At 33.3% G+C, this 17,501-nt stretch overlaps 1 protein-coding gene across 6 annotated transcripts in view; it reads right to left on the bottom strand.

Annotated features, from left to right (window-relative positions):
• Positions 1-17,501, bottom strand: part of PDS5B (PDS5 cohesin associated factor B) — a 196,775-nt gene that overhangs the window by 101,147 nt on the left and 78,127 nt on the right. For all 6 annotated transcript variants that reach the window (XM_060079876.1, XM_060079875.1, XM_060079880.1 and 3 more), the window contains exons 3-8: positions 17,293-17,496; positions 14,251-14,337; positions 14,045-14,142; positions 12,506-12,632; positions 6,093-6,173; positions 1,502-1,642 (exon numbers count right to left, since the gene is read on the bottom strand). In XM_060079876.1, the coding sequence (XP_059935859.1) occupies positions 1,502-1,642; positions 6,093-6,173; positions 12,506-12,632; positions 14,045-14,142; positions 14,251-14,337; positions 17,293-17,496 (738 nt within the window). The remainder of the gene's footprint in view (positions 1-1,501; positions 1,643-6,092; positions 6,174-12,505; positions 12,633-14,044; positions 14,143-14,250; positions 14,338-17,292; positions 17,497-17,501) is intronic.

The following is a 17,501-nucleotide window of genomic DNA, read 5'->3' as shown; positions in this document are numbered from 1 at the left end:
TAAAAGCACTAATATTCAAAGTACTTGGATGGCACTGTACAGATTTCTTTTAAATTTTAAACCAATGCCAAAGCCCAGCATTTAAAGCCCCCATGATATGACCCGACTCATCTCTATTATTTGATTATTCCTCTAAAAAAGTACGTTTTAACCCTGGCTGCACATTAGAATGACCTATAAGGCTTTTAAGAAACAACAAACAAACAAACAAAAGCTCATGTCTAGACTCCACTGCCAGAAATTCTGATCTGGGTTAATGCCTGGACATCTGCTTGTTTATTAAGGCTCCACAGGAGAAGATTCTAATGGGCAGCCAGGAATGATTTACACTTCCTTTATGCTACCATGCAACTGTAATTCTTTGTGTTCTGCAAATTCACCCAGCACCTTCCTACCTCTATATGATTCTGCATGCTGTTTCCTTTGCTTCAATTGTATGCTGTCTGTATCTTTTATGATACTTATAATATTTGGCCTCTTATTAGATACGGATTTTTTCCTCTTCCTCCCATAATAGATGTTAAATTTGCTGAAAGCAGGGATGATAATTCTTATTTTTGGATTTCTTACAGTATTCAATATTTTTATTAGAGAAAATCAAAGCAACAAATAATTAAAGGTATAACTGCCTTTTGCCTCATCAAAATTGCTAACTACATGAAAAAAGGGGGTAGAGGAAGGCCAGTGAATCAAATGTCTCACTTGAGAAATACACCAAAAATATGCCTCAGAATAAAATGAGAATAATTATTTGCTGCATTTTGGGGGTATTTATACTACCGACATAAACTGTTTATTTTGTAGTTTTCAAAGAGACAAATTCAAATTTTTAGAAACAAGAAATACAACACAGAAATCATTTAAAAACTTTTCTGGGTGGTACAGTGGGGTTCATCAAAGAGTATTAATTATAACCAGATTTATTTAATCTTTATGTAATAACTTGAAAGAGAAAATATGCCCCAAATCTGCAAGTGAAACTCAATTTTATGGCATAATTTAATGCCAAGGCAATAGGGACGTTACCGAAAGAGTCCAGAAAAGCCGTGTGGAAAGCAAAGGAGCTTTCAAGACAGGCTAGACAAGTACAGGATAATGTTCATAAAGGGAAAATATTTCACCCTATGTAGATAATAGATCCTAAACTATTTTTATGGCACATCAAGGGGTCTTGGGAACCACTATAAACCACGCCTTAAAAACGTAAAAGTTTGATGTATAGCTATGACCTCAAAAGTTAGTCACAACCCAGAATTTATCTGGAAAATATTTGAAGGAAAATATCATCCTGCTAATCATTAATTCATCAGATTTTATCTGCTAGGCACCGTGCCAGGTACTGGAGATACACAAATATGCAAGGCACAAACATGTAAATAAATAACTAATACACCACCACATGTGTAACATCCAGTTAAAACCACTATAAGGATTAAAAAGCCACAAATAATGCGCTTTGCTAATCTGGTTGATAAAACCATAATATTTTTAGAATAGTTACCTTCAATTTAAATTCAAGCTGGGGTAAAACTGACAGCAGCAAATGACTATCAATATTATAGAGCTCCAAAATTAAGTCAAAGACATGCTCTGACAAATCGCTGATAGATGTTTTCCCAAGCATCAGAACCTGATTAAAAAACTTTTGAGAAAGAAAATTTATCATTAATAGAAACACCATAGATAAAGTGAATTTTCTGAAATTTTATTATTCAATTAAGTTCATTATCATTCTATACAAAGTCAAAACAGGCATACCAAAACATTTTCTAAGAAGGTGGGAAATCACTACTGGCTACCTAAAAACATAAAACATGGAATTCACCTCGTACATAATAAAAGACAAGTAATTTGTACTGACTCATCAATTAGCATATCAATAAATACCCTACCTACCAAATATACTTTATTCCACATTATGGTATTTACCATATTTTATCCTATAGTACACTTATTTGTACACATGTCTTAGTTTCTCTACTAGATAAATTTCTTAAGGGCAAGGGATCACATTTTGCTCACCACAGCAGTACGGGAGACAAAGCCTTACACCTTCATAGTAGAAACCAATTCCATTTTTAAAATACGTAATTTTATATTTACAAGGCAAAACAATATCTTTCTAATACTTTCTGTTTTCTTTTATATTCTGATAAACAATGTATACATACATACAAAGTTTATAGCACTAATTAAAGTCCAATTAAAAGCACATACAAACACAAGGAAAATCCAAGTGTGAACAGTTTTTTTCTATAAGCAGCCAGCACTAACTAGTTTCTGCACTCAGATCATTCATCATGTTACTACTGAAAATGGTAAAAATACGTGGCATAATGATCAAGTTCCTTTCTATTTAAAGTCTTCCAAATATGTAAAAAATTAACCCAGAGCATATCCCACATATTCTCCACAGTATCTTTTATCTCCTTGAAGAAGGAATTAAGGATTCTTTACACCGCACAAGCTGCTCTGATCTCTTCTTTCTGTGACAGTTAACAAACAACTTGGCTTAATCAGGTTTTCTATCTGGAAAGTAGAGTCAGGACTTTACATTTCAATGTCTCCTCTGCTTACTTTTAGCTCCTGTGTTGTTCTTAAGTTTTTTAGATCTATGAACCTGTACCAGCCACCTAGCCATGAAGGGAAAAAAAGAAAAAAATTCTATTCTACTATTCTCTCTTTATTGGTTTTAAAAATAACTCGTCTGTCCTCCATGTTCATCAATTTTGTGGGAAAAGAATTTCATGACATCAAAGGTTAAATTCTCATTCAAGTTGAAGATGAAGTGGCTTCATTGTTTCCATTCGAAAATTTTATCCTGTTTCAAAATGATAAATCTACCTTTCTTAACAGAAAATAATCCTTTCCAATCTGGCCATCTTGGTGATCAAACCATCCTCTTCTTCTATCAGTCTGGGGAAAACTCATTTGAAAATGGGAAAAAAACAAAACAACAACAAAAAAAACCCAGTGTAACTTCCTACAAATTCCATCAAAAACATTTATTGTACACTTATAATCTCCATCTATCTCCAAGTCAGTCTTCACTGTATAACAAGAACCAGGTACACTGCCTGACAGAGGGGTATCCAAAATAGATTCAATAAATGAATGAATGATGTGTAACAGGTACTATAATACAACTATAGGTGAAACAACCTTCCTGAGGGTATACAATTCAGTGAAGAAGCAGATATAGATTTGAATAAAGTATTTCCTACCAAAAAACATTAGTCTTTTACTTACAAATGGTAACTAATTTTCACATAACAAATTAAATTATAACAACTGCCTCCTAATGAAAGGAGTAAGAGGAGTAAGTTAAAGGTCGATAAATTCTATCTTAGATTTAAATGATCAATTTTAATTACAAAAGTGTTTTCACATCAGTTAACACATTCTCTACCATCACCCCAAGCATTATGAACTCCAATAACTAAGGCTAAGTGAGATTAAGCAAATTAACCAAATTTTACCTACATCAAGACAAGCTTGATACATTTTTTCAATCCAACAAAATACTTCTGTGCTATCCCCTAAAACTTGTGATTTAAAAGATCTGTTAAAAAATAACAACGTTACCAAGAAGTGATCCATGTAGGAAATTTTTTAAATTGTCACTACATACTTTTTGTTTTTGATACTGTTGTACCTTTTATATATATATATATATATATACACACACACACACACGTACATACACACACACACACTTTTTAGTTTCATGAGTTGTCAAGTTACAAAAAATTTTATTTTAAAAAGTAATCTATAACGCCACAGTGACTTAAGTTCTATATATGTAAACAACACTGTATATAAAGAGGAAACTTGAATGTGTCTATAGGCATGAGTGAAAAAAGACACAAGTAAAAACGAGACAGAAGTGGGGTTATTATTACCTTGACATCCTACCTCTATTTTTCCTTGCTAATTCTCTACTAGGAAGATATATGAATAATGGCTATTACATGTACAAATCCAAAAAGGCTGAGAATGATTTTTACACTGTACTAAAATCCCACAGGGAATTAAGCTCACCAGAAGGTATTTTACATGTAACTGTAGATTTATAAGGGAGAAGAGGAGAAAAAAAAAAGCAATTCTTAATGACTTCTTAGCTAACTCTCAAATAAGTCAAGGGACAAGAAAATAGGGAAAACAGAGAGAGATAAGAAAATAATGACAAAGTACCGGGAATAAATAAATATATAACTGAAAGTGTGCTCAGACTATTCTACTAATCCTGTGCCTCTTGCCCCCAGCCCCAGCTTCTGATAAAGACATAACCAAGTATGGATGGGGCTGTCTATTTCTGTAGGTAAGAACTAAGAGCAGGAAATTAACATGAGGTGTAAGTGACAGGGAAATGTTTTTACCTTGATTTACCTGGGATTGCTAGAAGTATTTCCTTCGTCCTTCTATCTTTCTTTTAACTTTTATTATAAATATTTTCAGACATACACAGATGTTGAGAGAATAGTATAATGAACCTAATCACCTCACTCTATCTTGAATTTTTTTTCTTTTATTACCCAATCAAATATTTATTTTCCCAATCCTAGAAAATATATCAACGTAGTATAGTGTTAATTTCTTATTTTTATGCCAGAAAAAGGCATCAGAAAAAGGTAAGTGTTCCCCTAAAAAACATCTGGCTCAGCAACATCAACTTAAATAAATGACCACCAGGAGGAGCTCACCTAAGTGTATCTAATGGCCACAGAAACAGTCATTCACAGGCACTTGAAGCAAAGGAAAAGGGAAGGGGCACTTAATAACAGAATGCTTAAATCTGGTTCTACAGATTTCAAGTGCCACTACGTCATAACAGAAAGAACTCAATCCACTCAGTCTAACCAATTTACTGCAGCCAATACCCAAGACTCACAAAACTTGCAGAAATCAATATTTAGAATTCCCTGGCAATCTGACTGGAGCTATTAAGATAGGTTACACAATTTAATTCTCCAGATTCTGTAAGTCCACCCTCCAAAACAATTTCTTTACAAATTAAATACATTTTTCCAAATCATCATGTGCTCACAACTATTTAAGGTCATAAGCCAGTAACAAAAACTGGAATTTACCATAGTACTGTTCCATAAAGTATGTTAATTTTCAAAGTACATCTTTTCATGATGTATTTTTATATACTAAATTAAATTTTGTATTACTTCAAGAAAAATTCTCCTTCAATAAACTTCAGGAAAATTAAGTACATAAGTAATTATAAAAGGCTTTCTTTCTCACTTTTTTCAAGAAGACAGATTTACATGTTTAGATGTGGGTAAAAGTGGAAAGCAGGTGGAGACAGACCTGCTACACAATTCCAGAGGCCAACATCAAGACTGCATTCTAGATTTGTTCCAGTAGGTACCATTCACATGGAAAACAATGTGAATGGTGCCACCTAGAGTTGTGCAACTCAACAGAACTATGGGGGAAAAATTAAAACTTATAGTAAGCTTCTATCAGTGAACCTATCAGATAAAGTACATTTCTTCTGAAAATAAATAGAAGATCGTTAACCATAAATAAGTAGATTTGAGATGATAATGAAAGGGCTCATTTCATTGCAATTCTTCCCCCTTCTCAGAAAAGGTAGATTTATATGGAATCTACCCCAGGGAGAGCAAGACAGGCAACTTTCACCACACCACTGTCATTCACACTTGCCTTCAATTTTTAAATCTTGATATTAGTTCATATCTTCTTCTTGTACAAATCAATTTAATTTCCAAAAAGCTGTAAGCAACTTCTCTGAATAATGATAAGTTCCATATGATTTATCTAATTACATTTAACTCGATTTCCAAGAATAGAAACAGTATATCTTGCTAACCAAAATAAAAACTGTTTTAGTTCCTAGGCAATTTGAAAGAGAGAAATAAATGAACAAAGAATATGAGAGCTAATTTTCTAGAAAATATTAACCAATAATAATTTTAAATAAGGAGAAAGAAAATACACTTAATTATTAAAACAATATGAAATGTTAAAGTATGTACCACTTGCTGAAATTCTGCTTCTAGCTGTCTTTAAAATTTTGGCTAATCTTTCTGACAACCAATTGGACAAGTAAAACTTACATTGGTAATATATGGTTCAATAGCTTGAGCTGTCCTCTTCAGTAAAGCCTTTGCCAAATCATATGCTTGCTTGTTTAAATTCTGAAGGAAAAAAACAAAAAACAGTACCTATATTATACACCACTAAATATGAAAAAGGAAATATTACCTGTATTCAAAAAGCTACTGTTAAGTCAATGAATGAGAAAACTGTTTAAGATTCAATTTGAATAAAAGGGCGACGGCAAAGCCACTTTTCTCCTCAGACTAACTGGTCTAGTAGATCTTAAGATTCCTTCCAAGCAAGGATAATTATATTCTCTTCATATCTTATTCATAGCATAAGGTAAATCACATAGAAAAGGTCAATAAATGTTTATTAGACAGAAAAGGAGATACTGAGTCACTGTAAAGCTAGTTGCAAAGTCAAATCAGTTCAGCTGAGTACAAATACAGGCTATTTCATTCCAAGACCAAAAGAACCAAAACATCATAAGAGAATGAACTGGGTCCTAGTGCGGGCAGAAATGAGGAATCCACAGGTGGCGAAAGACAAAAGAGTTTGGGGCAGCTATGGGAAAGCAGATTTTCCTGAACCACATCTCAGAGCATAGGGAAGTCCAAGGATAGAAACATAACAAGGGAATCCCCTGGCCGTCCAGTGATTAGGACTCAGTGCTCTCACTGCCGGGGCCCTGGGTTTGAGCCCCGGTCAAGGAACTAAGAAACCACAAGCCATGCAGCACTGCCCCCAAAAAAAAAAGAAACATAAATAGTCAAGTATGAAAAGAAAAGAAGCACAAGAAACAATACCTTAAGAAAATATGTTTCTAAGAGATTTTGATGATGGAAAGAATCATGACCAAAGATCTAAAATGGAATCACTATTCCAGTTTAAACATATTACAGAGAGCAGGAGAATTGTATATATCCTGAAACTCACATTCAGAATATTTTTAGATTTATCTGCATTGATGCTTTGTATTGTATCATTTCATTAATATCTAACTGCTGTTTAGTATTTTCATATATAATATGCTACAGCTTATTTACTCATTCTCCTATTCATAGACATTAAATGTTTTGTATTGATACATGCCTCCTTGTGCATATAAGAAATAATTTTCTATAAATACCTTTGCCATTTTTCAAATGAGCTGTTTTGTCTTGCTCTTATTTGTAGAGTTTCTCTGTACACTAAACATTTGCCAATTACATGCACAACATATCTTAGAGCCTGTACCTATGTTTTTACAATGCTTATGGTATCTTAGGACATACAAAAGTTTTCATTTTAATATAACCAAATATATCAATCTTTTCCCATTTGGCTTGTGCTCTCTCTATATTTTTTAAATTCTTTTCCATATTGAGGTTAATTTGTTGTTTTATATTTTCAAATAAAATTTCAAAGATTTGCTTTTCAGATTTAGATCTTTATTCTGCCCATAATTTATTTTCATGCATGGTGTAAAATAAGAATCTTATATTATTTTCCATATGGATATTCAAGTCCATTATTCCCTCCAATGACTTCCCTGTAATACTCACACTCTCAAGTTTCTATACAACCATGTACCCATTTGTAAATTTTCCATTACTTCCATATGTCCCTTTGTCTATTACTGCCTGATTACAGTCAAAGGGACATATGGAAATAATGTCTTAACACCAGGTAAGATAAGTACCCGCTTTCTTATTCTTCTTCAAAAACCAATTTGTCAAACTACACACACATGCACGTATACACATGCAATACACATTCACAATTTCTATTTTGATTAGGTTATCTATTAGTATATAGAGGAATGAATTTATTGTGATACTGAGTTTCCCATCACATAAACAATTATAACAAATCATGCAACATATTTAAGTCGTCTCTTACACTTCTCCAACAACTGTAATAACTTTGAACATTAAGGTCATGCACATTGTTAATAAATTTCTAAGTAGCTCAAATCTTTGTTAAAGCTACAAATAAAAATTTTTTGAAATTATACCAACAGATTTTTATATATTGATCTTATATCTAGCGACTTTGCAGAATTTTCTTATTTTTTCTAGAAACTAATCTGTACACTGTTTTGTGTTTTCTGCACAGGCAGTCATAACATCTGCAAATAATTTCAGCTTTGTTTCTTCTTTCTAATCCTTTTATCTTTTGTCTTGTTTTACTCCACTAACTTAAGGCTTGTAGTTTAATGCCGATTCGAAATAGCATACTTGACTTTTTCCTGAGTAGAAGTGACCTCTTGACAATGTTCCTAACTTCAAAGAAAATCCTTCAGCATTTCACCATTAAGTGCAGTATCATACATAACCTTATCAATTTAAGGAAGTTCCTTTCTATTTCAAATATGCTAATAATATTTTTTATCGTAAGTTATACTGAATTTTATCAAATGGTTTTCTTACACATCTATTGATTATTTTTTCTCTTTGTTCTGATAATTTCCACAAATATTTTTTAATGTTAATCCATCTTTGAATTCCTAAAATTTAGCCAATTTGCTCATTAGCAATATTACTTCGTATCATTCTGGATAGTGTCCACTATTATTTTATATTGGATTTACATAAATGTATTATAAATTAAATTAGCCTATTAACCTCCTTTCCTGAACTTGGTTTTCTCTAGTTTTCCCTATGAAAACTATATTCTGCTCATAATGTGAATTGTGGAGCATGCCTTCCCCTCTTCTATAATCTTAAAAAGGTTGCTGAATATCAGGATTATATGGCACTTAAATGATTAATAGAAATCTCCTGGTGATGTGTTTAAATTCCTTCATGCTTGGTTTGAGTTCTGCTGCTGTTGCTATTATTACTGTCATCGTTGTTTAGGAGGAAAGATTTTTGTTTGTTTTATAGCTATAGTTTTTAAAACCAATTAAATTTCTTTTATTGGTTAAAGGTTATTCAAGATTTTCTCTCTTGAGAAAAATTGGCAAGTTTTATTTTCTAGAAATTTGTTTTGTCCAACTCCAAATATGTTAGCATAAAATACTGTTCATGGGGCTTCCCTGGTGGCGCAGTGGTTGGGAGTCCACCTGCCGATGCAGGGGACGTGGGTTCGGTCTGAGGGGATCCCACGTGCTGAGGAGTGGCTGGGCCCGTGGGCCATGGCTGCTGGGCCTGCGTGTCCGGAGCCTGTGCTCCGCAGCGGGAGAGGCCCGCGTATTGCAAAAAAAATAAATAAATAAATACTGTTCATGGAATTGTTTTTTGATCTTTTTAATGCCTGCTGTTCCTCATTTCATTCTAAAACTATATACTAATACCATCTCCCTTTTTCTGATTCAAACTGCCAAGGGCATGCCTATTTAATATACTTTTCGAATTACCAACTTTAGGTTTTTCTGAAATGTCACTGTGTTTTCTATTTCATTCATTTCTGTTCTTCATGGTTTACTTTCTTGTACAGACTATATATTCTAATGATACTTTTATAATTTCTTGAACTGGACACTTTAACTATAAAGTTAGATTAAAACATTTAAGTTGAATCCCACAGGTTTTAATATGTATCATTTTAATTATCATTTCTAAATTTCTTATAACTGCCATCATGATTTACTCTTTTGACAGATTAATTATGAGTGCTAGAGGCTTGTTAGTTTTGTGTTTTAAAATCCTCAAGAACTGTTGGTCTATCTGACTTATAATCAAATGGAAATGTATTAAAATGGCCCACCAAATTGTGAGTTTGTTTCTCCTTATAATTCTTTCAATGTATGCTTTATATATTTTGAGCCTATGTGAATACAAGTTTAGGCATCTTCCTGAGAACTAAAACTTATCATTGTATAACTCCCTTCTTTACCTGGTAAAGACTATAACATCTAAAATCAAAACAAGTTACTTCAGTTTTCCTTCAGTTAGTATGTGTCTGGCATGGCAAATCTTTTTTCCATCCTTTTAGTGACAACCTTTTTGTGACAGTATTTTTGTTATCTCTTATTAACAATGACCAGTTGGATTATTTTTAATCTAATCTGACAACCTGAAGTAGTAAATTTGGGCCATTTACATTTATTGTAATTCTTCCTTGTATTGTAATCCTTAAAATTTTAACATGAATACTTCATTTAAAGTTCAAAGTAGGGCTTCCCTGGTGGCATAGCGGTTAATAACCCACCTGTCGGGGACTTGCTTGGTGGCGCAGTGGTTAAGAATCCGCCTGCCAATGCAGGGGACATGGGTTCGAGCCCTGGTCTGGGAAGCTCCCACGTGCCGCGGAGCAACTAAGCCCATGTGTCACAACTACTGAGCCTGTGCTCTAGAGCCCGTGAGCCACAACTACTGAGCCCGCATGCTACAACTACTGAAGACCGTGCACCTAGAGCCCGTGCTCCACAACAAGAGAAGCCACCACAATGAGAAGCCCACGCACTGCAATGAAGAGTAGCCCCCATTCACTGCAACTAGAGAAAGGCTGCACACAGCAATGAAGACCCAATGCAGCCAAAAATTAATTAATTAATTTTAAAAAAATAATAAAGTTCAAAGTAAATCAATAGCTCTATACTCCTGATCATCAGCAAGATCATATCACTCCTTGACTCTATTAGGCCATATAATCTTACATGTTATTTTTATCCAGTGGTTTAGGACCATTTTGTTAAAATCCCTTTAATTAATCATTATAATTATTATTGCTACTGTTTTTGTTTTATATGTCAGTTCTTACTTAGAGCATTTCATTGTTCACCAATACTTCTTACATTTCACTTCTTTCAAGTTCAATTTCCATTATTCTAAAGTACTCAAATAGTAGTTCTTTCAGGAAGGATCTATTGACAAGTTGTATATTTAAAGTCTTAATTTCACTCAAATTGGATAGCAACTGTGTGCATGCATATACAGTTATTTTATCTCAGTACTTTGGAAATATAGGTCCATTATGTTCTGGCATCTATCCTTGCTACTGAGAAGTCAGCAATCAGTTTAATGTTTATTCCTTGTTAAGGGCTATGTCTTTTCCCTCTGGATGCTTTATAGATTATTTCTATTTTGTCATTCTACAAATTCTCCAGGATATGCCTACACTGGGATTTATTTTTATTTATTCTGTTCATGACACTTCTGTTACCTAACTCATACATTTACGCTTTTCATCGGTTCTAGAAAATTTGAAGCAAATATCTACTTGAATATCATCTCTTCTCCATTCTTACTCGGTGTTCTGCATCACTTTTAAATATACTGGACCTTTTCATTCTATCGTTTATGTTTTCCTTAACTTTATCTCACTGTATCTGTACAATTTCCTCAGATCTCCTAGTTCTCTAAATGTCTTTTATAATCCAAAAAATATTTTGATTTCTATGAAAACTTTTCATTTCTACATTTTTTTCCTAACCGTACCTTCTTCTCCTTTCATATGTCTAGCTATCATACTTTTTAACTCTTATGCTTCTAGAGATTAAAACATAAAATTGTTATCTTTAATCCTTTTAAAGGTATTTAATATTTTTATCTAATAAATATATTATCTGAATTTTTACTTAGTGTCTGATTTTCAGTATTAATGGACTTCTTAAAAGTTTGGAAATTTTACATTATGAGGTCATTTTTAATGAAGCATTATTTCTGTGAATGCTGTGTAGCTATAAATTTAAGTTATATCTTTCCAGAAAGGTCTTAATTTTGCAGAGACCTTTATACTGGTGAATCACAGAACCATACTTCCAACTGCTTACTAAAGTGTTACTCATTTTCAAAGAATGAAACACACAAAAACACACACAACACACACACAACTTGATTAATATCACCCACGCAAGAAATACTTGTGTCATCACTATATCCTTTTCTCCAAGTTAGTAAAAACTTCCCCTTTTTTTTTTTTTTGCGGTACGCGGGCCTCTCACTGTTGTGGCCTCTCCCGCTGCAGAGCACAGGCTCTGGACGCGCAGGCTCAGCGGCCATGGCTCACGGGCCTAGCCGCTCTGCGGCATGTGGGATCTTCCCAGACCGGGGCACGAACCCGTGTCCCCTGCATCAGCAGGCGGACTCTCAACCACTGTGCCACCAGGGAAGCCCAAGACTTCCCTTTTAATTTCACCCCTCCCAGCCATCTACACTATCACTGTCTTTTACCTAAGGCCTATTTGGTTGTGTATCTCCCAACATATAAAGTTATATAATAGCATCAAAGTAGCTATTAATGTGTTCCTTGAAACATAATCCTATACAAAACTGAGTTATTACAGATATTTTATCACATGTACTAAATCTGTTATCTCTTCATTTAATTAGTGACTAATAAGTGTATCATGTTTTATTAAACACAAGTGATGTTCATTAATATTAATCAATAAAAGTCTCCAAAACTATAAAGCAGGATAAATTGCATTTTAAACGTAAGCAAATTCTGGACCCTAATATTAACAGGCTTTTGATACATTTCAATATATATTGTTACTTACCTTATGGGCAGGTACCAGATTTACCAAAACTGTATCCAAAAGCTCCTGAGATACTGTATCACCTTCACAAATAATAGAACTCATGAGATCCACCATATGCATATGAACTTTCTGATTGTGGCCATTGCTGAAATTCAAAATTGATATTTCATTTAAAGTATATCTGAAATTTATAAGATTTAATCATAACATAGAACATTGCACTGTATTTTAAAATGATACTCGGGCATTAATTAAATCAAATTCTACATATTCATTTAAAGCTTCCCTCTCTTCCAAATCTTACAACATCATCCAAAATATTTTTTAAATTACATTTCCAGGATTACTTTTTCCTAATTTTTACCAGTCTCACAATCAAAAGTAATTAAATCAAATGTAACTTTAGTTTTGCCTTAAATTCAGAAAATCAAACTACTTTGCGGAGGTTAATTCTAGTAAATTTAAGGAATACACAAAGAACTCAACTATTCACATGAATTAAGGAGTCAGTAGTATGTGATTTAAATAAAAGAAAATAACAAAATCCAAAAAATATTTTTATATTGGCTATAGATTACCTTATGCCACTCTTATATTATTCTCTACAGTACAGAATTAAATTGTATTCATTGTCAAGACATCTATAAAAATCATGTTAATGAGTTCTTAAGTTATAACTCTTAGCCTTCCAATATTCATCATAGTAAACACAGTTTATGCAGATTCACCTGTAAGTTAAAAATTCTTTTTTTTTAAATAGATCTTTATTGGAGTATAATTGCTTCACAATACTGTGTTAGTTTCTGTTGTACAACAGAGCGAATCAGCCATATGCATACATATGTCCCCATATCCCCTCCCTCTTGAGCCTCCCTCCCATCCTCCCTATCCCACCCCTCTAGGTCATCACAAAGCACCGAGCTGATCTCCCTGTGCTATGCGGCTGCTTCCTACTAGCTATCTATTTTACATTTGGTAGTGTATATATGTCGATGCTACTCTCATTTCGCCCCAGCTTCGTCCTCCCACACCTGTCCTCAAGTCCATTTTCTATGTCTACCTCTTTAATCCTGCCCTGCAGCTAGGTTCATCAGTACCATTTATATTTATTTATTTTAGATTCCATATATATGTGTTAGCATACAGTATTTGTTTTTCTCTTTCTGACTTACTTCACTCTGTATGACAGACTCTAGGTCCATTCCCCTCACTACAAATAATTCAACTTCATTTCTTTTTTTTTTTTAAGTGGTTTTTTTTTAATTAGTTTCTGCTTTATAACAAAGTGAATCAGTCATACATATACATCTGTTCCCACATCCCTTCCCTCTGGCGTCTCCCTCCCTCCCACCCTCCCTATCCCACCCCTCCAGGCGGTCACAAAGCACGGAGCTGATCTCCCTGTGCTATGCAGCTGCTTCCCACTATCTATCTACCTTACGTTTGGTACAGTATATATGTCCATGCCTCTCTTTCGCTGTAAGTTAAAAATTAACCTGTAAGTTAAAAATTCTTTACATTTAAAAAAAGATTATATCCTTTGTAAAGTAAACTTACTTTATAACTGAAAATAATGTTCTGTATAATTGGGTAAAAATTTCATTGCTGTCTTCCAACTCAAAGCATATGTTATATGACTTGACCCAAGCAATGTTCTAAAAATAAGACATAAAAAAGGAAAAGGGTAAAATTTTAATCAGTAAAAATATACAAGCACAAAACTCAGTTTAAAATGTCATCTCAAGATAGAATATATTGCTTACCTCAAGTAAATAAAAATACCTATTGAACTGTGGGCTCTTTGTATCCTCTAGCCCCTTCAACTGCCTTGTTATAAACATAAATATATCCTTTAAAAAAAAAAGACAGTTTTGTTTAGATTATGAAAATATCCACTAAATTCCTAAAGATAATTCAGCACTCATGTGTATCTATCATGATAAATTGTAAAGAACCAGTTTAAAAAAATTCTACTTGGCTGGAATTTTTTAAATGTGCATCATCATGAAAACACCAAATATCTTACTGCCTGTTAAAGGAAAATGGTAAATCATTTACTATGATCTTAAAGTAGAGAAAGAAAAACACCTTACTGTAGGTTAAAAAAAACAGACCTGAAAATGGAGTAAACTAAAATTTATGCTGTCATTAAAACAAACAGCTTGCAATGACTGAGAGCTGAACTGATCAGGTTTGCTGGAACAGCACTATATATGGTAATTATATAGCAGGAACATGGTTTAGGAAACTTGAAATTCCAAAGTAAAATCACCAAGTGAGAAGACAATAGATTGCAGAAGCTCCGAAATTTTAAAAAGACCCACAGAAGTTAACTCGTCAAGCTTCCTACCTTGTCATTGTAACTACTTGTTTTTCCCTACCATTTATCAATCAATCCCCATCTCTTGCTTTTGGTTTTTTACTGCACACCCCTTTATACCTGGGTAAAGATAAGTTCAATATCACTTTGAGTCAAATTTTTATGACAATAGTTTTTGAAAAATTTGGAAAAGGTTAAAATTATTAAAGCTAATTCTACAAAGGAAGCATGCTAATCAATCAAAAAGAAAAAAGAAAAAAATGTTTCCCTTACAAGTAAAATGATAAACAAGCATTTCTTAAAAGGGAAGAAACAGAATATGCAGATTACTGAGTAGCTTTTCAAGAAAAATACTATCACAAGTACATCCTTCAAAAATGGTTACTTTAAAAAAAGAAACAGTTACTTAGTTAGTAGTACTGTATAAAATATGCCCTACATGAAGGAACCCTTTCTGGTTTGACTAAGAGAGAACAACTGCTGTACTGACTCTACCTGGAGATGGAAAGACAATATTCATTGATCATCTCTCTAACAAGCACTGACCTAAACATGAAGCTGGGTATATAAAAAGGGTTTTCTGATGACAATAACTGACAGTAGAAAGGTAAGGATCAAAGTGTCACAATTTTCTATTATTACTACTGTAGACAAAGAAAAATACAAACTTGATACTAACCAAAATAGAGTGAAAACTATTCTATAAGTATTCAGAAACACCCTCAAATAATTTTTAATACTACCCCAATAAAAGGAAAAAGTGGCATTTAAAATATGAGCCAAAAAAATTGACCAGAGGGAGAAAGTGGGTGGGGGGAAGAGGGGTGGTGGGATGAATTGGAAAATTGAGATTGACATATATACATTGATATGTATAAAATGGTAACTAATGAGAATCTGCTGTATACAAATAAATAAATAAAATAAAATTCAAAAAAAAACTGACCAGAAAAAATAAAATACTTAAAAATTTTAGGTTAGATTCTAAAAACTCTAATTTAATCATATCTCTTCAATATTCTTCTCAAAAACTGTCCTATTATTAATAGAAAAGATTTGTAGCTATTCTTTTGGGAGGACTTTCATTACCCCAAAGCCTTGAGACAGATCACTGATAACGCAAACTGAGAAATCCACAAGAGAGGTAGAAGAAATCATGTAGCAGCACTCTTAAGTTAGACTTCCCTCTTCATGAGAATGCCAACAAAACACCTAGTGAGGAAGAGCCACAGCCCACAGTCAACCAAATACAATTACTCCTTAAACCAATTAAGTACCTCAAATTAAAGGTTCACAATTAGAAATCAAGATATACACCTGGGTACACAACGCCACAGGCCAGCTCATATTATCTACTTTAACTCTCTAACCATTCTCAAACCTTACAATTCAATTTTACTTTTAAATGACAAATATTATCCCCTACCTCCCCCATCCTAAGATATATGAAACAAGCACGTCCACAGCAGTTTTGGGCATTCCTTACTGGAATCTTGGCTGACTTGATCAAATGAGCAGGTTCCTCACTCCAGTTTTTAAGAAGCAACTCCCTAAGTTCAAGAACCAAGTCTGGGTTGTTTTTCACCAAGGTAAACCCAGTTCCTGACATATAACTAACATCAATATTTGTTAAATGAAATAAACCTAAATTGCCTTTTGTTCCATACTGGGTAATCTTCCTAAGGACTCATTTCCCAACCAACAGTTTCCACAATTATCTTTTATTATTCTTTGCTTTTCTAATTTTCTTCTAACTTGCCTCATTCAATAAATTTTTGCACAGCTCTACTTATTTTCATGCTTTCTACCCACTGGATTAATCATGCTATTCTTCTTTTCTCATCTTTTAAAAATTATTTCATTCACATGCCTTTACTTACAACTACAATAACCAAGTACTAAGTGTGCTTTCTACCTTTCATTAAAATTTTGTTAATTGTATTTTCTTCAAAACAATTCACATCACACCTTACATTAAGTGAATTAGGATTCATATATTATAAATTCAGACTTACACTAGATACTGTGTTTTAAATAATGAACATGGTCTTCAATATGAATTTTTAAAAAGGAAAAGCAAGTGTCCCCAACTGATAGTGAAATACCACTAATGATGACATAATATAAAAAGTATAGGGAATTCCCTAGCAGGCCAGTGGTTAAGAACTGTGGCTGAGGTTCAGTCCCTGGTCAGGGAACTCAGATCCCATAAGCTGTGTGGCATGGCCAAAAAAAAAAAAAAAAATGTATAGAAAACACTTTACTAATCAACTTCTTCTTCTGAAGATCAGAAATTGTTTTACAAAATTAAATACCAATGGGGGGGAGGAAATTCTACAGAAAACAGAAGTACAATAGTTTAACAAAAGACTGCTGCAGCTAATGTCAAAGAATCTAAAGAAATAATCTAAATACTTTAATTCCCATTTTAGTCAGAAAGATAAAGTATCAGTCAATCTTGGCAGTTCTTTTAATCAGTACTTGCCTTTAATTTATCAGGGGATGTGTAAGGAGCTTCAGGAGCATAAATCCTAAAAATATCAGCAAGGCAGCAGGCTACCAGTAATCGAACATCTTTATCAGGATGCTTGAGGAAAAAATCTGAAGCAAGATGTAAAGCTAGGTTTAAATAGAGCTCCTTTTCTTCTTCAGAGTCCTGGTCCATATCCATGAAAGTTTTCACAACCATCTATA

This window comes from Mesoplodon densirostris, chromosome 17 (genome assembly GCF_025265405.1).
Source record: "Mesoplodon densirostris isolate mMesDen1 chromosome 17, mMesDen1 primary haplotype, whole genome shotgun sequence".
Taxonomy (NCBI): domain Eukaryota; kingdom Metazoa; phylum Chordata; class Mammalia; order Artiodactyla; family Ziphiidae; genus Mesoplodon; species Mesoplodon densirostris.
Note: the sequence above shows the minus strand (reverse complement) of the source record. Positions and strands in the feature narration are given on the sequence as shown.